The sequence below is a fragment of the Dendrobates tinctorius genome, unplaced genomic scaffold (genome assembly GCF_039654945.1).
Source record: "Dendrobates tinctorius isolate UK_male_01 unplaced genomic scaffold, ASM3965494v1 ptg000016l, whole genome shotgun sequence".
Lineage (NCBI taxonomy): Eukaryota > Metazoa > Chordata > Amphibia > Anura > Dendrobatidae > Dendrobates > Dendrobates tinctorius.
In genome coordinates, this window is record NW_027361684.1 from 12,381,805 (window position 1) to 12,407,100 (window position 25,296).

General features: G+C 39.4%; 1 protein-coding gene across 1 annotated transcript in view; it reads left to right on the forward strand.

Annotated features, from left to right (window-relative positions):
* Window positions 1–23,427: 23,427 nt before the first annotated feature.
* The window catches only part of NUFIP2 (nuclear FMR1 interacting protein 2), a 66,446-nt gene continuing 64,577 nt past the window's right edge, over window positions 23,428–25,296 (forward strand). Inside the window, exon 1 of the mRNA XM_073565476.1 lies at window positions 23,428–23,943. Within this exon, the coding sequence (XP_073421577.1) occupies window positions 23,748–23,943 (196 nt within the window). The 5' untranslated portion in view covers window positions 23,428–23,747. The remainder of the gene's footprint in view (window positions 23,944–25,296) is intronic.

The following is a 25,296-nucleotide window of genomic DNA, read 5'->3' on the forward strand; positions in this document are numbered from 1 at the left end:
AGGCCATGAGGGGAGTGATGGAGAGACGGCAGTGATGGGGTGAAGGCAATGATGGGGAGAGGGGAGTGATGGGCTGAAGGCAATGATGGAGAGATGGCAGTGATGGGGAGAAGGGAGTAATGGGGTGAAGGCAATGATGGGGAGAGGGGAGTGATGGGGTGAAGGCAATGATGAAGAGATGGCAGTGATGGGGAGAGGGGAGTGATGGGGTGAAGGCAATGATGGGGAGAAGGGAGTGATGGGGTGAAGGCAATGATGGAGAGATGGCAGTGATGGGGAGAAGGGAGTGATGGGGTGAAGGCAATGATGGGGAGAGGGGAGTGATGGGCTGAAGGCAATGATGGAGAGATGGCAGTGATGGGGAGAAGGGAGTGATGGGCTGAAGGCAATTATGGAGAGATGGCAGTGATGGGGAGAAGGGAGTGATGGGGTGAAGGCAATGATGGAGAGATGGCAGTGATGGGGTGAAGGCAATGATGAAGAGATGGCAGTGATGGGGTGAAGGCAATGATGAAGAGATGGCAGTGATGGGGTGAAGGCAATGATGGGGAGAGGGGAGTGATGGGGTGAAGGCAATGATGGGGAGAAGGGAGTGATGGGGTGAAGGCAATGATGGAGAGATGGCAGTGATGGGGTGAAGGCAATGATGGGGAGAAGGGAGTGATGGGGTGAAGGCAATGATGAAGAGATGGCAGTGATGGGGTGAAGGCAATGATGGAGAGACAGCAGTGATGGGGTGAAGGCAATGATGGGGAGAAGGGAGTGATGGGGTGAAGGCAATGATGGGGAGAAGGAAGTGATGGGGTGAAGGCAATGATGGGGAGAAGGGGGTGATGGAGCACTTATTCAAAACCTATGGTGAGTTGAGTCACATTATAAATGTTATTTAATTATAAGTATGCACTGCTACACTACAACCATGTCCATAGCCCCGCCCCCTTATGACCAAAGCCCCGCCCCTGCCACACCTCCATCCCCGCCCTGCCGGGCCATGGAAGAATGGTCTTGCTTGAAACCGGTCCCTGGTGCAAAAAAGGTTGGGGACCACTGTATTAGACCATCCTCGTCACCCTTAGGTGCCGGTTTTTTTTTTTGTAGCCAAAAAGGATGGATCATTAAGACCTTGTATTGATTATCGTGCCCTCAACAAAATTACTGTTAAATATCAGTATCCGTTACCCCTGATTTCTGATCTATTCTCCAGAGTTAAAGGTGCTTGCTGGTTTATCAAGCTTGACCTCAGGGGGCGTATAATCTTATTCGCATTAAGCATGGGGATGAATGGAAGACAGCGTTTAATACTCCGGAGGGACATTTTGAGTACCTGGTGATGCCTTTTGGGCTCACTAATGCCCCTTCTGTCTTCCAGTGCTTCATGAACGATATTTTCCGAGATTTTGTCGATAAATTTTTGATTATCTATCTGGATGATATTTTGATCTTCTCCAAGGATTGGGATTCTCATGTGGAACATATTCGGACTGTGTTCCGGATCTTGAGGGAGAATTCCCTGTATGTCAAAGGATCGAAATGCCTTTTTGGAGTACAGAGGATTTCTTTTTTGGGATTTATTTTGTCCCCGTCTACTATTGAAATGGACCCGGCCAAGGTACAGGCTATTTACGATTGGGTTCAGCCCACTTCTTTGAAGGCCCTCCAGAAGTTTTTGGGTTTTGCTAATTTTTATCGGAAATTTATAGCAAAATTTTCTAGTATTGCCAAGCCATTGACTGATTTGACTAAGAAGGGTGCTGCTGATGTGTTAAATTGGTCTCCGGAGGCTGTTTCTTCCTTTCAGGAGCTGAAGCGAAGATTCACCTCCGCCCCGGTTTTGCGGCAACCTGATGTGTCACTTCCGTTTCAGGTAGAGGTGGATGCTTCTGAGATTGGTGCAGGAGCTGTTTTGTCCCAAAAGGATCCTGTAACATCTAAAATGAATCCCTGTGCTTTCTTTTCCCGAAAGTTCTCTCCATCCGAACGTAACTATGATGTGGGGAATCGGGAACTGTTGGCCATGAAATGGGCATTTGAGGAGTGGAGACATTGGTTGGAGGGAGCTAAGCATCAAGTCGTGGTCCTCACTGACCACAAGAATTTGATTTACCTAGAGTCGGCTAAGCGCTTGAACCCTAGACAGGCTAGGTGGGCCTTGTTTTTTACACGTTTTGATTTTGTGGTTTCTTTTCTTCCTGGAACTAAGAATGTCAAGGCTGACGCCCTCTCTAGGAGCTTCTTTGCTGATTCTCCTGTGGTGACAAAAGCCTGCTACCATCTTAGGCGAAGGGGTAGTTCTTTCTGCCATCTCGCCCGATTTGAGACGTGCTCTGGAAGAGTTCCAGGAGGACAAACCTGAGCGTTGTCCCAGTGGAAAGTTGTATGTTCCTGACCAGTGGAAGAAGAGAGTGATGTCTGAAGTTCATTGCTCTGCTTTGGCTGGTCATCCAGGTATTTTTGGTACTAGAGATCTGGTGAGTCAGTCTTTTTGGTGGCCCTCCTTGTCTCGTGATGTCAGGAATTTTGTGCAGTCCTGTGGGACGTGCTTCCGGTCTAAATCGTGTTCACGCTCTAGTGGGTTGTTGATGCCTTTGCCTGTCCCCAAGAGGCCATGGACCCATATTTCAATGGATTTCATCTCTGATATGCCTGTCTCTCAAAGGATGACTGTTATTTGGGTGATTTGTGATAGGTTCTCTAAGATGGTTCATCTTGTACCTCTCCCTAAGTTGCCGTCTTCCTCTGAATTGGTGCCCCTGTTTTTACAACAGGTGGTTCGCTTGCACGGGATTCCTGAGAACATTGTATCTGACAGAGGAGTCCAGTTTGTGTCTAGATTTTGGAGAACTTTCTGTTCCAAGCTGGGAATTCAGTTGTCTTTCTCCTCTGCTTTTCACCCTCAGACCAATGGGCAGACAGAGAGAACAAACCAGACCTTGGAGTCATATTTGAGATGTTTTATTTCTGCTGATCAGGATGATTGAGTTTCATTTTTGCCCTTGGCCGAATTTGCTTTAAATAATAGAGCTAGTTCTGCCACTTTGATGTCACCTTTTTTTGTAACTTTGGGTTTCATCCTCGATTTTCTTCAGGGCAGGTGGAGCCCTCTGCCTGCCCAGGTGTTGACACTGTGGTGGAGAGAATGCACCAGATCTGGGACCAAGTGGTGGATAAGTTATCTCTCTCCCAGGAAAAGGCCCAGCGGTTTTCCAACCGACATAGGACCATTGGTCCCCAGTTTAAGATTGGTGATAAGGTGTGGTTATCATCAAAAAATATTGCTATGAAGGTGGCTTCTCCTAAGTTTAAACCTAGATTTATTGGACCTTACAAGATCTTGGAGATTATTAATCCGGTCTCTTTTCGTTTGGCTCTTCCTGTCACATTTAAAATCCATAATGTGTTCCATAAATCTTTGTTGAAGAGGTTTGTTGAACCTGTTGTTCCGGGGGTGGCACCTCCAGACCCTGTATTGGTTGAAGATAACATGGAATATGAGGTAGAGAAAGTACAGGATTCCCGTCTGGCTAGACGGAGACTCCAGTATTTGGTTAAGTGGAAAGGTTATGGTCAGGAGGATAATTCCTGGGTCTCTGCCTCTGATATTCATGCCAAAAGATTGGTGCGTGCCTTTCATCGGGCTCACCCTGATCGCCCTGGTGGCGTGGTTGAGGGTTCGGTGACCCCTCCTCAAGGGGGAGGTACTGTTGTGAGTTAATTTTCCCCTTCACTACTGAGGCCCGAGGAACTCCCTCTTCTGGTGAAGAAAGGTAGTGAGCCTGATTGTCAAACACCAGGGGCTGATGATGATGACTGGCTGAGTGGAGTTAATGACTGGATATAAGGCTGCCGACGCCCTTCTGGCCTGCGGGTGATTTCTCTGTGGACTTCTAGGAAACCAGTCTGATTCCTGGTCCTCTAAAGCTAAGATTTCTGCTTTGCCTTTTTGCATTAGTGTTTTGTTTTCCCTGCTTTTCTGGATTTTGCCATTCCCTGCTGGGGTGAGCAGAATCTCCTTTTGCCTGTTGCTCTGTCTTCAGAATATTCCTGAGTACTGACATAGCCTTTTTTGAAGCCTAGCGTCTTCAGGGTCTTTTTTACTGTCAGTTTGTTGGTTCTTATTTTCATAGGGTTTTTCACGGATTGCAGACAGCAGCCTTCCTGTCCTTTCCTTTCTAAGTTAGTTTGGGCCCCATCTTTGCTCAGTCTATTTTTCTGTCTGTGTTTTGTTTTTTCTTCTTGCTTCACCGTCATTATATGTGGGGGCTGCCTTTTGCTTTGGGGTCTGCTCTGGGGCAGTTTAGATTTCCCTTTCTGTCTTTAGGCTATGTAGTCCTCCGGCTGTGATCGAGGGGCCTAGGGCATCGTAGGAGCCCCCCACGGCTACTGCTAGTTGTGTTGATAGGTTCAGGGGTCTGCAATCCGATAGCTGCCAACCTCTCTGATTTTCTGGACTTAGCTAGCATTTCTATTTTTGCCTCCTACGGTGACTCAATCATAACAGTGTACGTTATGTATTGTATATCGCACTGTAGTGACGTGTTGTGCACAGTACATGAGGACAGTAATTTGGTATATAATAGTGTTATGGTGTACGTTGTGTATTGTATATCTCACTGTAGTGATGTGTTGTGCACAGTATATGAGGACAGTATTGTGGTATATAATAGTGCTATGGTGTATGTTATGTATTGTATATGGCACTGTAGTTATGTTTTGTGCACAGTATATGAGGAAAGTATTGTGGTATATAATAGTGTTATGGTGTACGTTATGTATTGTATATCGCACTGTAGTGATGTGTTGTGCACAGTATATGAGGACAGTATTGTGGTATATAAAGTGTTATGGTGTACGTTATGTATTGTATATCGCACTGTAGTGATGTGTTGTGCACAGTATATGAGGACAGTAATGTGGTATATAATAGTGTTATGGTGTATGTTATGTATTGTATATGGCACTGTAGTGATGTGTTGTGCACAGTATATGAGGACAGTATTGTGGTATATAATAGTGTTATGGTGTACGTTATGTATTGTATATCGCACTGTAGTGATGTGTTGTGCACAGTATATGAGGACATTATTGTGGTATATAATAGTGTTATGGTGTATGTTATGTATTGTATATGGCACTGTAGTGATGTGTTGTGCACAGAATATGAGGACAGTACTGTGGTATATAATAGTGTTATGGTGTATGTTATGTATTGTATATGGCACTGTAGTGATGTGTTGTGCACAGTATATGAGGACAGTATTGTGGTATATAATAGTGCTATGGTGTATGTTATGTATTGTATATGGCACTGTAGTGATGTGTTGTGCACAGAATATGAGGACAGTATTGTGGTATATAATAGTGCTATGGTGTATGTTATGTATTGTATATGGCACTGTAGTGACGTGTTGTGCACAGTATATGAGGACAGTATTGTGGTATATAATAGTGTTATGGTGTACGTTATGTATTGTATATGGCACTGTAGTGATGTGTTGTGCACAGTATATGAGGACAGTATTGTGGTATATAATAGTGCTATGGTGTATGTTATGTATTGTATATGGCACTGTAGTGATTTGTTGTGCACAGAATATGAGGACAGTATTGTGGTATATAATAGTGCTATGGTGTATGTTATATATTGTATATCGCACTGTAGTGACGTGTTGTGCACAGTATATGAGGACAGTAATGTGGTATATAATAGTGCTATGGTGTATGTTATGTATTGTATATCGCACTGTAGTGATGTGTTGTGCACAGTATATGAGGACAGTATTGTGGTATATAATAGTGCTATGGTGTATGTTATGTATTGTATATCGCACTGTAGTGACGTGTTGTGCACAGTATATGAGGACAGTATTGTGGTATATAATAGTGCTATGGTGTATGTTATGTATTGTATATTGCACTGTAGTGATGTGTTGTGCACAGTATATGAGGACAGTATTGTGGTATATAATAGTGCTATGGTGTATGTTATGTATTGTATATGGCACTGTAGTGACGTGTTGTGCACAGTATATGAGGACAGTATTGTGGTATATAATAGTGCTATGGTGTACGTTATGTATTGTATATCGCACTGTAGTGACGTGTTGTGCACAGTATATGAGGACAGTATTGTGGTATATAATAGTGTTATGGTGTATGTTATGTATTGTATATGGCACTGTAGTGATGTGTTGTGCACAGTATATGAGGACAGTATTGTGGTATATAATAGTGCTATGGTGTATGTTATCTATTGTATATGGCACTGTAGTGATGTGTTGTGCACAGTATATGAGGACAGTATTGTGGTATATAATAGTGCTATGGTGTACGTTATGTATTGTATATGGCACTGTAGTGATGTGTTGTGCACAGTATATGAGGACAGTAATGTGGTATATAATAGTGCTATGGTGTATGTTATGTATTGTATATGGCACTGTAGTGACGTGTTGTGCACAGTATATGAGGACAGTATTGTGGTATATAATAGTGCTATGGTGTACGTTATGTATTGTATATCGCACTGTAGTGATGTGTTGTGCACAGTATATGAGGACAGTATTGTGGTATGTAATAGTGCTATGGTGTACGTTATGTATTGTATATCGCATTGTAGTGACGTGCTGTGCACAGTATATGAGGACAGTATTGTGGTATATAATAGTGCTATGGTGTATGTTATGTATTGTATATGGCACTGTAGTGATGTGTTGTGCACAGTATATGAGGACAGTATTGTGGTATATAATAGTGCTATGGTGTACGTTATGTATTGTATATGGCACTGTAGTGATGTGTTGTGCACAGTATATGAGGACAGTAATGTGGTATATAATAGTGTTATGGTGTACGTTATGTATTGTATATGGCACTGTAGTGATGTGTTGTGCACAGTATATGAGGACAGTAATGTGGTATATAATAGTGCTATGGTGTATGTTATGTATTGTATATGGCACTGTAGTGATGTGTTGTGCACAGAATATGAGGACAGTATTGTGGTATATAATAGTGTTATGGTGCATGTTATGTATTGTATATGGCACTGTAGTGACGTGTTGTGCACAGTATATGAGGACAGTATTGTGGTATATAATAGTGTTATGGTGTACGTTATGTATTGTATATGGCACTGTAGTGATGTGTTGTGCACAGAATATGAGGACAGTATTGTGGTATATAATAGTGTTATGGTGTATGTTATGTATTGTATATGGCACTGTAGTGACGTGTTGTGCACAGTATATGAGGACAGTAATGTGGTATATAATAGTGTTATGGTGTATGTTATGTATTGTATATGGCACTGTAGTGACGTGTTGTGCACAGTATATGAGGACAGTATTGTGGTATATAATAGTGCTATGGTGTACGTTATGTATTGTATATGGCACTGTAGTGATGTGTTGTGCACAGTATATGAGGACAGTAATGTGGTATATAATAGTGTTAAGGTGTATGTTATGTATTGTATATGGCACTGTAGTGATGTGTTGTGCACAGTATATGAGGACAGTAATGTGGTATATAATAGTGCTATGGTGTACGTTATGTATTGTATATCGCACTGTAGTGACGTGTTGTGCACAGTATATGAGGACAGTATTGTGGTATATAATAGTGCTATGGTGTATGTTATGTATTGTATATGGCACTGTAGTGACGTGTTGTGCACAGTATATGAGGACAGTAATGTGGTATATAATAGTGCTATGGTGTATGTTATGTATTGTATATGGCACTGTAGTGACGTGTTGTGCACAGTATATGAGGACAGTATTGTGGTATATAATAGTGCTATGGTGTATGTTATGTATTGTATATGGCACTGTAGTGACGTGTTGTGCACAGTATATGAGGACAGTATTGTGGTATAAAATAGTGCTATGGTGTATGTTATGTATTGTATATGGCACTGTAGTGACGTGTTGTGCACAGTATATGAGGACAGTATTGTGGTATATAATAGTGCTATGGTGTATGTTATGTATTGTATATGGCACTGTAGTGATGTGTTGTGCACAGTATATGAGGACAGTATTGTGGTATATAATAGTGTTATGGTGTACGTTATGTATTGTATATGGCACTGTAGTGACGTGTTGTGCACAGAATATGAGGACAGTAATGTGGTATATAATAGTGTTATGGTGTACGTTATGTTTTGTATATCGCACTGTAGTGACGTGTTGTGCACAGAATATGAGGACAGTATTGTGGTATATAATAGTGTTATGGTGCATGTTATGTATTGTATATGGCACTGTAGTGATGTGTTGTGCACAGTATATGAGGACAGTATTGTGGTATATAATAGTGTTATGGTGTACGTTATGTATTGTATATGGCACTGTAGTGATGTGTTGTGCACAGAATATGAGGACAGTATTGTGGTATATAATAGTGTTATGGTGTACGTTATGTATTGTATATGGCACTGTAGTGACGTGTTGTGCACAGTATATGAGGACAGTATTGTGGTATATAATAGTGTTATGTGTACGTTATGTATTGTATATTGCACTGTAGTGATGTGTTGTGCACAGTATATGAGGACAGTATTGTGGTATATAATAGTGTTATGGTGCATGTTATGTATTGTATATGGCACTGTAGTGATGTGTTGTGCACAGTATATGAGGACAGTATTGTGGTATATAATAGTGTTATGGTGTATGTTATGTATTGTATATGGCACTGTAGTGACGTGTTGTGCACAGTATATGAGGACAGTAATGTGGTATATAATAGTGTTATGGTGTATGTTATGTATTGTATATGGCACTGTAGTGACATGTTGTGCACAGTATATGAGGACAGTATTGTGGTATATAATAGTGTTATGGTGCATGTTATGTATTGTATATGGCACTGTAGTGATGTGTTGTGCACAGTATATGAGGACAGTATTGTGGTATATAATAGTGTTATGGTGTATGTTATGTATTGTATATGGCACTGTAGTGACGTGTTGTGCACAGTATATGAGGACAGTATTGTGGTATATAATAGTGTTATGGTGCATGTTATGTATTGTATATCGCACTGTAGTGATGTGTTGTGCACAGTATATGAGGACAGTATTGTGGTATATAATAGTGCTATGGTGTATGTTATGTATTGTATATCGCACTGTAGTGACGTGTTGTGCACAGTATATGAGGACAGTATTGTGGTATATAATAGTGTTATGGTGCATGTTATGTATTGTATATGGCACTGTAGTGATGTGTTGTGCACAGTATATGAGGACAGTAATGTGGTATATAATAGTGCTATGGTGTATGTTATGTATTGTATATCGCACTGTAGTGACGTGTTGTGCACAGTATATGAGGACAGTATTGTGGTATATAATAGTGCTATGGTGTACGTTATGTATTGTATATCGCACTGTAGTGACGTGTTGTGCACAGTATATGAGGACAGTATTGTGGTATATAATAGTGCTATGGTGTATGTTATGTATTGTATATTGCACTGTAGTGATGTGTTGTGCACAGTATATGAGGACAGTATTGTGGTATATAATAGTGCTATGGTGTATGTTATGTATTGTATATGGCACTGTAGTGACGTGTTGTGCACAGTATATGAGGACAGTATTGTGGTATATAATAGTGTTATGGTGTACGTTATGTATTGTATATCGCACTGTAGTGACGTGTTGTGCACAGAATATGAGGACAGTAATGTGGTATATAATAGTGTTATGGTGTACGTTATGTATTGTATATGGCACTGTAGTGACGTGTTGTGCACAGAATATGAGGACAGTAATGTGGTATATAATAGTGTTGTGGTGTACGTTATGTATTGTATATCGCACTGTAGTGACGTGTTGTGCACAGTATATGAGGACAGTATTGTGGTATATAATAGTGTTATGGTGTACGTTATGTATTGTATATGGCACTGTAGTGACGTGTTGTGCACAGTATATGAGGACAGTATTGTGGTATATAATAGTGTTATGGTGTACGTTATGTATTGTATATGGCACTGTAGTGATGTGTTGTGCACAGTATATGAGGACAGTATTGTGGTATATAATAGTGTTATGGTGCATGTTATGTATTGTATATGGCACTGTAGTGATGTGTTGTGCACAGTATATGAGGACAGTATTGTGGTATATAATAGTGTTATGGTGTATGTTATGTATTGTATATGGCACTGTAGTGACGTGTTGTGCACAGTATATGAGGACAGTAATGTGGTATATAATAGTGTTATGGTGTATGTTATGTATTGTATATGGCACTGTAGTGACGTGTTGTGCACAGTATATGAGGACAGTATTGTGGTATATAATAGTGTTATGGTGCATGTTATGTATTGTATATGGCACTGTAGTGATGTGTTGTGCACAGTATATGAGGACAGTATTGTGGTATATAATAGTGTTATGGTGTATGTTATGTATTGTATATGGCACTGTAGTGACGTGTTGTGCACAGTATATGAGGACAGTATTGTGGTATATAATAGTGTTATGGTGCATGTTATGTATTGTATATCGCACTGTAGTGATGTGTTGTGCACAGTATATGAGGACAGTATTGTGGTATATAATAGTGCTATGGTGTATGTTATGTATTGTATATCGCACTGTAGTGACGTGTTGTGCACAGTATATGAGTACAGTATTGTGGTATATAATAGTGTTATGGTGCATGTTATGTATTGTATATGGCACTGTAGTGATGTGTTGTGCACAGTATATGAGGACAGTAATGTGGTATATAATAGTGCTATGGTGTATGTTATGTATTGTATATCGCACTGTAGTGACGTGTTGTGCACAGTATATGAGGACAGTATTGTGGTATATAATAGTGCTATGGTGTACGTTATGTATTGTATATCGCACTGTAGTGACGTGTTGTGCACAGTATATGAGGACAGTATTGTGGTATATAATAGTGCTATGGTGTATGTTATGTATTGTATATTGCACTGTAGTGATGTGTTGTGCACAGTATATGAGGACAGTATTGTGGTATATAATAGTGCTATGGTGTATGTTATGTATTGTATATGGCACTGTAGTGATGTGTTGTGCACAGTATATGAGGACAGTAATGTGGTATATAATAGTGCTATGGTGTACGTTATGTATTGTATATCGCACTGTAGTGACGTGTTGTGCACAGTATATGAGGACAGTATTGTGGTATATAATAGTGCTATGGTGTATGTTATGTATTGTATATGGCACTGTAGTGACGTGTTGTGCACAGTATATGAGGACAGTAATGTGGTATATAATAGTGCTATGGTGTATGTTATGTATTGTATATGGCACTGTAGTGACGTGTTGTGCACAGTATATGAGGACAGTATTGTGGTATATAATAGTGCTATGGTGTATGTTATGTATTGTATATGGCACTGTAGTGACGTGTTGTGCACAGTATATGAGGACAGTATTGTGGTATATAATAGTGCTATGGTGTATGTTATGTATTGTATATGGCACTGTAGTGATGTGTTGTGCACAGTATATGAGGACAGTATTGTGGTATATAATAGTGTTATGGTGTACGTTATGTATTGTATATGGCACTGTAGTGACGTGTTGTGCACAGAATATGAGGACAGTAATGTGGTATATAATAGTGTTATGGTGTACGTTATGTTTTGTATATCGCACTGTAGTGACGTGTTGTGCACAGAATATGAGGACAGTATTGTGGTATATAATAGTGTTATGGTGCATGTTATGTATTGTATATGGCACTGTAGTGATGTGTTGTGCACAGTATATGAGGACAGTATTGTGGTATATAATAGTGTTATGGTGTACGTTATGTATTGTATATGGCACTGTAGTGATGTGTTGTGCACAGAATATGAGGACAGTATTGTGGTATATAATAGTGTTATGGTGTACGTTATGTATTGTATATGGCACTGTAGTGACGTGTTGTGCACAGTATATGAGGACAGTAATGTGGTATATAATAGTGTTATGGTGTACGTTATGTATTGTATATGGCACTGTAGTGATGTGTTGTGCACAGAATATGAGGACAGTATTGTGGTATATAATAGTGTTATGGTGCATGTTATGTATTGTATATGGCACTGTAGTGATGTGTTGTGCACAGTATATGAGGACAGTAATGTGGTATATAATAGTGTTATGGTGTATGTTATGTATTGTATATGGCACTGTAGTGATGTGTTGTGCACAGTATATGAGGACAGTAATGTGGTATATAATAGTGTTATGGTGTACGTTATGTATTGTATATGGCACTGTAGTGATGTGTTGTGCACAGAATATGAGGACAGTAATGTGGTATATAATAGTGTTATGGTGCATGTTATGTATTGTATATGGCACTGTAGTGACGTGTTGTGCACAGAATATGAGGACAGTAATGTGGTATATAATAGTGTTATGGTGTACGTTATGTTTTGTATATCGCACTGTAGTGACGTGTTGTGCACAGAATATGAGGACAGTATTGTGGTATATAATAGTGTTATGGTGCATGTTATGTATTGTATATGGCACTGTAGTGATGTGTTGTGCACAGTATATGAGGACAGTAATGTGGTATATAATAGTGTTATGGTGTACGTTATGTATTGTATATGGCACTGTAGTGATGTGTTGTGCACAGAATATGAGGACAGTATTGTGGTATATAATAGTGTTATGGTGTATGTTATGTATTGTATATCGCACTGTAGTGATGTGTTGTGCACAGAATATGAGGACAGTAATGTGGTATATAATAGTGTTATGGTGTACGTTATGTATTGTATATGGCACTGTAGTGATGTGTTGTGCACAGAATATGAGGACAGTATTGTGGTATATAATAGTGTTATGGTGTATGTTATGTATTGTATATCGCACTGTAGTGATGTGTTGTGCACAGAATATGAGGACAGTAATGTGGTATATAATAGTGTTATGGTGTACGTTATGTATTGTATATGGCACTGTAGTGACGTGTTGTGCACAGAATATGAGGACAGTATTGTGGTATATAATAGTGTTATGGTGTATGTTATGTATTGTATATCGCACTGTAGTGATGTGTTGTGCACAGAATATGAGGACAGTATTGTGGTATATAATAGTGTTATGGTGTACGTTATGTATTGTATATGGCACTGTAGTGACGTGTTGTGCACAGAATATGAGGACAGTATTGTGGTATATAATAGTGTTATGGTGTATGTTATGTATTGTATATCGCACTGTAGTGATGTGTTGTGCACAGAATATGAGGACAGTATTGTGGTATATAATAGTGTTATGGTGCATGTTATGTATTGTATATGGCACTGTAGTGATGTGTTGTGCACAGAATATGAGGACAGTAATGTGGTATATAATAGTGTTATGGTGTACGTTATGTATTGTATATGGCACTGTAGTGACGTGTTGTGCACAGAACATGAGGAAAGTATTGTGGTATATAATAGTGTTATGGTGTATGTTATGTATTGTATATCGCACTGTAGTGATGTGTTGTGCACAGAATATGAGGATAGTATTGTGGTATATAATAGTGTTATGGTGTATGTTATGTATTGTATATGGCACTGTAGTGACGTGTTGTGCACAGTATATGAGGACAGTAATGTGGTATATAATAGTGCTATGGTGTATGTTATGTATTGTATATCGCACTGTAGTGACGTGTTGTGCACAGTATATGAGGACAGTATTGTGGTATATAATAGTGCTATGGTGTACGTTATGTATTGTATATCGCACTGTAGTGACGTGTTGTGCACAGTATATGAGGACAGTATTGTGGTATATAATAGTGTTATGGTGCATGTTATGTATTGTATATGGCACTGTAGTGATGTGTTGTGCACAGAATATGAGGACAGTAATGTGGTATATAATAGTGTTATGGTGTACGTTATGTATTGTATATGGCACTGTAGTGACGTGTTGTGCACAGTATATGAGGACAGTATTGTGGTATATAATAGTGTTATGGTGTATGTTATGTATTGTATATGGCACTGTAGTGATGTGTTGTGCACAGAATATGAGGACAGTAATGTGGTATATAATAGTGTTATGGTGTACGTTATGTATTGTATATGGCACTGTAGTGACGTGTTGTGCACAGTATATGAGGACAGTATTGTGGTATATAATAGTGTTATGGTGTATGTTATGTATTGTATATGGCACTGTAGTGACGTGTTGTGCACAGTATATGAGGACAGTATTGTGGTATATAATAGTGTTATGGTGTACGTTATGTATTGTATATGGCACTGTAGTGACGTGTTGTGCACAGAATATGAGGACAGTAATGTGGTATATAATAGTGTTATGGTGTACGTTATGTATTGTATATCGCACTGTAGTGACGTGTTGTGCACAGAATATGAGGACAGTAATGTGGTATATAATAGTGTTATGGTGTACGTTATGTATTGTATATGGCACTGTAGTGACGTGTTGTGCACAGAATATGAGGACAGTAATGTGGTATATAATAGTGTTGTGGTGTACGTTATGTATTGTATATCGCACTGTAGTGACGTGTTGTGCACAGTATATGAGGACAGTATTGTGGTATATAATAGTGTTATGGTGTACGTTATGTATTGTATATGGCACTGTAGTGACGTGTTGTGCACAGTATATGAGGACAGTATTGTGGTATATAATAGTGTTATGGTGTACGTTATGTATTGTATATGGCACTGTAGTGATGTGTTGTGCACAGTATATGAGGACAGTATTGTGGTATATAATAGTGTTATGGTGCATGTTATGTATTGTATATGGCACTGTAGTGATGTGTTGTGCACAGTATATGAGGACAGTATTGTGGTATATAATAGTGTTATGGTGTATGTTATGTATTGTATATGGCACTGTAGTGACGTGTTGTGCACAGTATATGAGGACAGTAATGTGGTATATAATAGTGTTATGGTGTATGTTATGTATTGTATATGGCACTGTAGTGACGTGTTGTGCACAGTATATGAGGACAGTATTGTGGTATATAATAGTGTTATGGTGCATGTTATGTATTGTATATGGCACTGTAGTGATGTGTTGTGCACAGTATATGAGGACAGTATTGTGGTATATAATAGTGTTATGGTGTATGTTATGTATTGTATATGGCACTGTAGTGACGTGTTGTGCACAGTATATGAGGACAGTATTGTGGTATATAATAGTGTTATGATGTATGTTATGTATTGTATATCGCACTGTAGTGATGTGTTGTGCACAGTATATGAGGACAGTATTGTGGTATATAATAGTGCTATGGTGTATGTTATGTATTGTATATCGCACTGTAGTGACGTGTTGTGCACAGTATATGAGGACAGTATTGTGGTATATAATAGTGTTATGGTGCATGTTATGTATTGTATATGGCACTGTAGTGATGTGTTGTGCACAGTATATGAGGACAGTAATGTGGTATATAATAGTGCTATGGTGTATGTTATGTATTGTATATCGCACTGTAGTGACGTGTTGTGCACAGTATATGAGTACAATATTGTGGTATATAATAGTGCTATGGTGTACGTTATGTATTGTATATGGCACTGTAGTGACGTGTTGTGCACAGTATATGAGGACAGTATTGTGGTATATAATAGTGCTATGGTGTACGTTATGTATTGTATATCGCACTGTAGTGACGTGTTGTGCACAGTATATGAGGACAGTATTGTGGTATATAATAGTGTTATGGTGCATGTTATGTATTGTCTATGGCACTGTAGTGATGTGTTGTGCACAGAATATGAGGACAGTAATGTGGTATATAATAGTGTTATGCTGTACGTTATGTATTGTATATGGCACTGTAGTGACGTGTTGTGCACAGTATATGAGGACAGTATTGTGGTATATAATAGTGTTATGGTGTATGTTATGTATTGTATATGGCACTGTAGTGATGTGTTGTGCACAGAATATGAGGACAGTAATGTGGTATATAATAGTGTTATGGTGTACGTTATGTATTGTATATGGCACTGTAGTGACGTGTTGTGCACAGTATATGAGGACAGTATTGTGGTATATAATAGTGTTATGGTGTACGTTATGTATTGTATATGGCACTGTAGTGACGTGTTGTGCACAGAATATGAGGACAGTAATGTGGTATATAATAGTGTTATGGTGTACGTTATGTATTGTATATCGCACTGTAGTGACGTGTTGTGCACAGAATATGAGGACAGTAATGTGGTATATAATAGTGTTATGGTGTACGTTATGTATTGTATATGGCACTGTAGTGACGTGTTGTGCACAGAATATGAGGACAGTAATGTGGTATATAATAGTGTTGTGGTGTACGTTATGTATTGTATATGGCACTGTAGTGACGTGTTGTGCACAGTATATGAGGACAGTATTGTGGTATATAATAGTGTTATGGTGTACGTTATGTATTGTATATGGCACTGTAGTGATGTGTTGTGCACAGTATATGAGGACAGTATTGTGGTATATAATAGTGTTATGGTGCATGTTATGTATTGTATATGGCACTGTAGTGATGTGTTGTGCACAGTATATGAGGACAGTATTGTGGTATATAATAGTGTTATGGTGTATGTTATGTATTGTATATGGCACTGTAGTGACGTGTTGTGCACAGTATATGAGGACAGTATTGTGGTATATAATAGTGTTATGGTGCATGTTATGTATTGTATATGGCACTGTAGTGATGTGTTGTGCACAGTATATGAGGACAGTATTGTGGTATATAATAGTGTTATGGTGCATGTTATGTATTGTATATGGCACTGTAGTGATGTGTTGTGCACAGTATATGAGGACAGTATTGTGGTATATAATAGTGTTATGGTGCATGTTATGTATTGTATATGGCACTGTAGTGACGTGTTGTGCACAGTATATGAGGACAGTATTGTGGTATATAATAGTGTTATGGTGCATGTTATGTATTGTATATGGCACTGTAGTGATGTGTTGTGCACAGTATATGAGGACAGTATTGTGGTATATAATAGTGTTATGGTGTATGTTATGTATTGTATATGGCACTGTAGTGACGTGTTGTGCACAGTATATGAGGACAGTATTGTGGTATATAATAGTGCTATGGTGTATGTTATGTATTGTATATGGCACTGTAGTGATGTGTTGTGCACAGTATATGAGGACAGTATTGTGGTATATAATAGTGTTATGGTGTATGTTATGTATTGTATATGGCACTGTAGTGACGTGTTGTGCACAGTATATGAGGACAGTATTGTGGTATATAATAGTGTTATGGTGCATGTTATGTATTGTGTATGGCACTGTAGTGATGTGTTGTGCACAGTATATGAGGACAGTATTGTGGTATATAATAGTGTTATGGTGTATGTTATGTATTGTATATGGCACTGTAGTGACGTGTTGTGCACAGTATATGAGGACAGTATTGTGGTATATAATAGTGTTATGGTGCATGTTATGTATTGTATATGGCACTGTAGTGATGTGTTGTGCACAGTATATGAGGACAGTATTGTGGTATATAATAGTGTTATGGTGTATGTTATGTATTGTATATGGCACTGTAGTGACGTGTTGTGCACAGTATATGAGGACAGTATTGTGGTATATAATAGTGTTATGGTGTATGTTATGTATTGTATATGGCACTGTAGTGACGTGTTGTGCACAGTATATGAGGACAGTATTGTGGTATATAATAGTGCTATGGTGTATGTTATGTATTGTATATGGCACTGTAGTGATGTGTTGTGCACAGTATATGAGGACAGTATTGTGGTATATAATAGTGTTATGGTGTATGTTATGTATTGTATATGGCACTGTAGTGACGTGTTGTGCACAGTATATGAGGACAGTATTGTGGTATATAATAGTGCTATGGTGTATGTTATGTATTGTATATGGCACTGTAGTGATGTGTTGTGCACAGTATATGAGGACAGTATTGTGGTATATAATAGTGTTATGGTGCATGTTATGTATTGCATATCGCACTGTAGTGACGTGTTGTGCACAGTATATGAGGACAGTATTGTGGTATATAATAGTGTTATGGTGTATGTTATGTATTGTATATGGCACTGTAGTGACGTGTTGTGCACAGTATATGAGGACAGTATTGTGGTATATAATAGTGCTATGGTGTATGTTATGTATTGTATATCGCACTGTAGTGACGTGTTGTGCACAGTATATGAGGACAGTATTGTGGTATATAATAGTGCTATGGTGTATGTTATGTATTGTATATGGCACTGTAGTGATGTGTTGTGCACAGTATATGAGGACAGTATTGTGGTATATAATAGTGTTATGGTGTATGTTATGTATTGTATATGGCACTGTAGTGACGTGTTGTGCACAGTATATGAGGACAGTATTGTGGTATATAATAGTGTTATGGTGCATGTTATGTATTGTATATGGCACTGTAGTGATGTGTTGTGCACAGTATATGAGGACAGTATTGTGGTATATAATAGTGTTATGGTGTATGTTATGTATTGTATATGGCACTGTAGTGACGTGTTGTGCACAGTATATGAGGACAGTATTGTGGTATATAATAGTGTTATGGTGCATGTTATGTATTGTATATGGCACTGTAGTGACGTGTTGTGCACAGTATATGAGGACAGTATTGTGGTATATAATAGTGTTATGGTGCATGTTATGTATTGTATATGGCACTGTAGTGATGTGTTGTGCACAGTATATGAGGACAGTATTGTGGTATATAATAGTGCTATGGTGTATGTTATGTATTGTATATGGCACTGTAGTGATGTGTTGTGCACAGTATATGAGGACAGTAATGTGGTATATAATAGTGTTATGGTGTATGTTATGTATTGTATATGGCACTGTAGTGACGTGTTGTGCACAGTATATGAGGACAGTATTGTGGTATATAATAGTGTTATGGTGCATGTTATGTATTGTATATGGCACTGTAGTGATGTGTTGTGCACAGTATATGAGGACAGTATTGTGGTATATAATAGTGTTATGGTGTATGTTATGTATTGTATATGGCACTGTAGTGATGTGTTGTGCACAGTATATGAGGACAGTATTGTGGTATATAATAGTGTTATGGTGTATGTTATGTATTGTATATGGCACTGTAGTGATGTGTTGTGCACAGTATATGAGGACAGTATTGTGGTATATAATAGTGTTATGGTGTATGTTATGTATTGTATATGGCACTGTAGTGACGTGTTGTGCACAGTATATGAGGACAGTATTGTGGTATATAATAGTGTTATGGTGCATGTTATGTATTGTATATGGCACTGTAGTGATGTGTTGTGCACAGTATATGAGGACAGTATTGTGGTATATAATAGTGTTATGGTGTATGTTATGTATTGTATATGGCACTGTAGTGACGTGTTGTGCACAGTATATGAGGACAGTATTGTGGTATATAATAGTGTTATGGTGTATGTTATGTATTGTATATGGCACTGTAGTGATGTGTTGTGCACAGTATATGAGGACAGTATTGTGGTATATAATAGTGTTATGGTGTATGTTATGTATTGTATATGGCACTGTAGTGACGTGTTGTGCACAGTATATGAGGACAGTATTGTGGTATATAATAGTGTTATGGTGCATGTTATGTATTGTATATGGCACTGTAGTGATGTGTTGTGCACAGTATATGAGGACAGTATTGTGGTATATAATAGTGTTATGGTGTATGTTATGTATTGTATATGGCACTGTAGTGATGTGTTGTGCACAGTATATGAGGACAGTAATGTGGTATATAATAGTGTTATGGTGTATGTTATGTATTGTATATGGCACTGTAGTGACGTGTTGTGCACAGTATATGAGGACAGTATTGTGGTATATAATAGTGTTATGGTGCATGTTATGTATTGTATATGGCACTGTAGTGATGTGTTGTGCACAGTATATGAGGACAGTATTGTGGTATATAATAGTGTTATGGTGTATGTTATGTATTGTATATGGCACTGTAGTGATGTGTTGTGCACAGTATATGAGGACAGTATTGTGGTATATAATAGTGTTATGGTGTATGTTATGTATTGTATATGGCACTGTAGTGACGTGTTGTGCACAGTATATGAGGACAGTATTGTGGTATATAATAGTGTTATGGTGCATGTTATGTATTGTATATCGCACTGTAGTTATGTGTTGTGCACAGTATATGAGGACAGTATTGTGGTATATAATAGTGCTATGGTGTACGTTATGTATTGTATATCGCACTGTAGTTATGTGTTGTGCACAGTATATGAGGACAGTAATGTGGTATATAATAGTGCTATGGTGTACGTTATGTATTGTATATGGCACTGTAGTGATGTGTTGTGCACAGTATATGAGGACAGTAATGTGGTATATAATAGTGTTGTGGTGTACGTTATGTATTGTATATGGCACTGTAGTGACGTGTTGTGCACAGTATATGAGGACAGTATTGTGGTATATAATAGTGTTATGGTGCATGTTATGTATTGTGTATGGCACTGTAGTGATGTGTTGTGCACAGTATATGAGGACAGTATTGTGGTATATAATAGTGTTATGGTGCATGTTATGTATTGTATATCGCACTGTAGTGACGTGTTGTGCACAGTATATGAGGACAGTATTGTGGTATATAATAGTGCTATGGTGTATGTTATGTATTGTATATGGCACTGTAGTGACGTGTTGTGCACAGTATATGAGGACAGTATTGTGGTATATAATAGTGCTATGGTGTATGTTATGTATTGTATATCGCACTGTAGTGACGTGTTGTGCACAGTATATGAGGATAGTATTGTGGTATATAATAGTGTTATGGTGTATGTTATGTATTGTATATGGCACTGTAGTGACGTGTTGTGCACAGTATATGAGGACAGTATTGTGGTATATAATAGTGCTATGGTGTACGTTATGTATTGTATATGGCACTGTAGTGACGTGTTGTGCACAGTATATGAGGACAGTATTGTGGTATATAATAGTGCTATGGTGTATGTTATGTATTGTATATCGCACTGTAGTGACGTGTTGTGCACAGTATATGAGGATAGTATTGTGGTATATAATAGTGTTATGGTGTATGTTATGTATTGTATATCGCACTGTAGTGATGTGTTGTGCACAGTATATGAGGACAGTATTGTGGTATATAATAGTGTTATGGTGTACGTTATGTATTGTATATGGCACTGTAGTGATGTGTTGTGCACAGTATATGAGGACAGTAATGTGGTATATAATAGTGCTATGGTGTATGTTATGTATTGTATATGGCACTGTAGTGACGTGTTGTGCACAGTATATGAGGACAGTATTGTGGTATATAATAGTGTTATGGTGTATGTTATGTATTGTATATGGCACTGTAGTGACGTGTTGTGCACAGTATATGAGGACAGTATTGTGGTATATAATAGTGTTATGGTGTATGTTATGTATTGTATATCGCACTGTAGTGATGTGTTGTGCACAGTATATGAGGACAGTATTGTGGTATATAATAGTGCTATGGTGTACGTTATGTATTGTATATGGCACTGTAGTGACGTGTTGTGCACAGTATATGAGGACAGTATTGTGGTATATAATAGTGTTATGGTGCATGTTATGTATTGTATATGGCACTGTAGTGACGTGTTGTGCACAGTATATGAGGACAGTATTGTGGTATGTAATAGTGTTATGGTGTACGTTATGTATTGTATATGGCACTGTAGTGACGTGTTGTGCACAGTATATGAGGACAGTATTGTGGTATATAATAGTGCTATGGTGTATGTTATGTATTGTATATGGCACTGTAGTGATGTGTTGTGCACAGTATATGAGGACAGTATTGTGGTATATAATAGTGCTATGGTGCATGTTATGTATTGTATATGGCACTGTAGTGACGTGTTGTGCACAGTATATGAGGACAGTATTGTGGTATGTAATAGTGTTATGGTGTACGTTATGTATTGTATATGGCACTGTAGTGACGTGTTGTGCACAGTATATGAGGACAGTATTGTGGTATATAATAGTGCTATGGTGTATGTTATGTATTGTATATGGCACTGTAGTGATGTGTTGTGCACAGTATATGAGGACAGTATTGTGGTATATAATAGTGTTATGGTGTACGTTATGTATTGTATATCGCACTGTAGTGACGTGTTGTGCACAGTATATGAGGACAGTATTGTGGTATATAATAGTGTTATGGTGTACGTTATGTATTGTATATGGCACTGTAGTGATGTGTTGTGCACAGTATATGAGGACAGTATTGTGGTATATAATAGTGCTATGGTGTATGTTATGTATTGTATATGGCACTGTAGTGATGTGTTGTGCACAGTATATGAGGACAGTATTGTGGTATATAATAGTGCTATGGTGTATGTTATGTATTGTATATGGCACTGTAGTGACGTGTTGTGCACAGTATATGAGGACAGTATTGTGGTATATAATAGTGTTATGGTGTACGTTATGTATTGTATATCGCACTGTAGTGACGTGTTGTGCACAGTATATGAGGACAGTATTGTGGTATATAATAGTGTTATGGTGCATGTTATGTATTGTATATGGCACTGTAGTGACGTGTTGTGCACAGTATATGAGGACAGTATTGTGGTATGTAATAGTGTTATGGTGTACGTTATGTATTGTATATGGCACTGTAGTGACGTGTTGTGCACAGTATATGAGGACAGTATTGTGGTATATAATAGTGCTATGGTGTATGTTATGTATTGTATATGGCACTGTAGTGATGTGTTGTGCACAGTATATGAGGACAGTATTGTGGTATGTAATAGTGTTATGGTGTACGTTATGTATTGTATATCGCACTGTAGTGACGTGTTGTGCACAGTATATGAGGATAGTATTGTGGTATATAATAGTGTTATGGTGCATGTTATGTATTGTATATGGCACTGTAGTGATGTGTTGTGCACAGTATATGAGGACAGTATTGTGGTATATAATAGTGCTATGGTGTACGTTATGTATTGTATATGGCACTGTAGTGATGTGTTGTGCACAGTATATGAGGACAGTATTGTGGTATATAATAGTGTTATGGTGTACGTTATGTATTGTATATGGCACTGTAGTTATGTGTTGTGCACAGTATATGAGGACAGTATTGTGGTATATAATAGTGTTATGGTGTATGTTATGTATTGTATATGGCACTGTAGTGATGTGTTGTGCACAGTATATGAGGACAGTATTGTGGTATATAATAGTGTTATGTAGATAGCTGGATTATGTGCATCGTCCATTACATAAACACATTGTCTTTTTATGATAATGTAGCACAAGTCAGCTGTGGTGTGGAGGCTGGTGGGTGGTGTGGAGGCTGGTGCGGGTCCAGTGAGGGGAGTAGTCCTCCTCGGCCTCCTGCCCTGTGGTTGCTGTGTGTACACTGCTGTTGCACATAGTGGCAGCCATAGTGCTGACGTTGAAGCCCAGCCCTGTGAGGTTGCAGAAGCGGAGTGCAGGGAGGGGAGACATGGGGGAGGCCGCACAGAGGGCCGGGGGAGGAGAACACGGGCACTTGGAGATGCCTGATTGCTGGAGAGAGACAGTCAATCGTTTCTAGAAAGTCCTTGAACCAACCGGCTGGGCCTGAGTGGAGGAGGCCCATCTGCACCCCACGTCCGGAGAGGGGCTCCGTGCTCTGCAGCCAGCACAGGGGGAGCACACACTTTCAATGGAGGAGCAGCCTGGCCCACAGCAGCAGCAGCACAACCACCACCATCTGCACTCCTCGCCCAGCTACTACTACTACACGGCCAGCAGCAGCCTGCAGCATGGAGCCGAGGGCAGCGCCAAGTACCAGCCAAAGCCGATAAAACATGAGCAGAAACACGCCCTACAGCAGCAGGAAACACACCAGAAGAAAACAGGTCGGCTCCTGGGGGGCACTACAGGGGGTGCATGGGTGGGGGGAAGCATGGAAGTCTGGGGGTGCTGGCCAGAGCGGCCATGGCTTCTCTGTGCCAGTGACTTGGCAATGCCATCCGTGGGTTATCCGGGCACACGCCGTATGCCAGGCTGTGGCTTGTACTGTGAAACGATAATTGCATTGGTCATTGGATATTGGTTTTGCTCGTTGCCCCCCACACTGAGACTCAGCCCCCTGACCAGGTCACCAGCGCTGTGGCTCATAACGCCTGCGACTGAATGGAGAGGTTGCTTGTCGCCAAGTATTGGGGTCTATGGGGTGGTCTTGTGCCTGACCGCTGTTATGTGTGATTGAGACTTCTATGGAGTGTGACTGATGTGCAAGAAAACTTACAGCCGGGGTCCCCCAACTTATTGAGGAATTTTTTGGGTACATAGTCACTAAATTGCCTGTGGCATAGCCTGGAACAAAGGCCTGCGCCACACGCTTAGTCTTTTGTCTGTTACAAGATGCGTTGTTGCAATTACAAAATGATTGTTTTTGTAAATCTAGAAACAATTGAGCTGATAGATCACACCCTGGTGTATATATATATAACGGCAGACACTGGGGTGTGAGCGGCTGCCTGGGCCCGGACCCCACATAAGATCATTGGGTGTTTTACTAGTGTTGCTTCTAGATGTTAATACCCAATTTAGGGTGCAGTGCACAGAATGCCCCTTATGGCGGATCACTAGAATGCCCCTTATGGCGGATCACTAGAATGCCCCTTATGGGGGATCACTAGAATGCCCCTTATGGGGGATCACTAGAATGCCCCTTATGGGGGATCACTAGAATGCCCCTTATGGGGGATCACTAGAATGCCCCTTATGGGGGATCACTAGAATGCCCCTTATGGGGGATCACTAGAATGCCCCTTATGGGGGATCACTAGAATGCCCCTTATGGCGGATCACTAGAATGCCCCTTATGGGGGATCACTAGAATGCCCCTTATGGGGGATCACTAGAATGCCCCTTTTGGCGGATCACTAGAATGCCCCTTTTGGCGGATCACTAGAATGCCCCTTATGGCGGATCACTAGTGCACAGAGTGGCCCCTTATGGCGGATCACTAGAATGCCCCTTTTGGCGGATCACTAGAATGCCCCTTATGGCGGATCACTAGAATGCCCCTTATGGCGGATCACTAGTGTCTCATTCTGTTTGTTATTCTTGCCATGTTTTATTGTTTTATTGTAGGGTTTTCTTTTAGGGCAGGGTTCCCCAACTCCGGTCCTCAAGGCCCACCAACAGATCATGTTTTGAGGATTTCCTTTGTATTGCACAGGTGATGCAATTATCACGTGAAC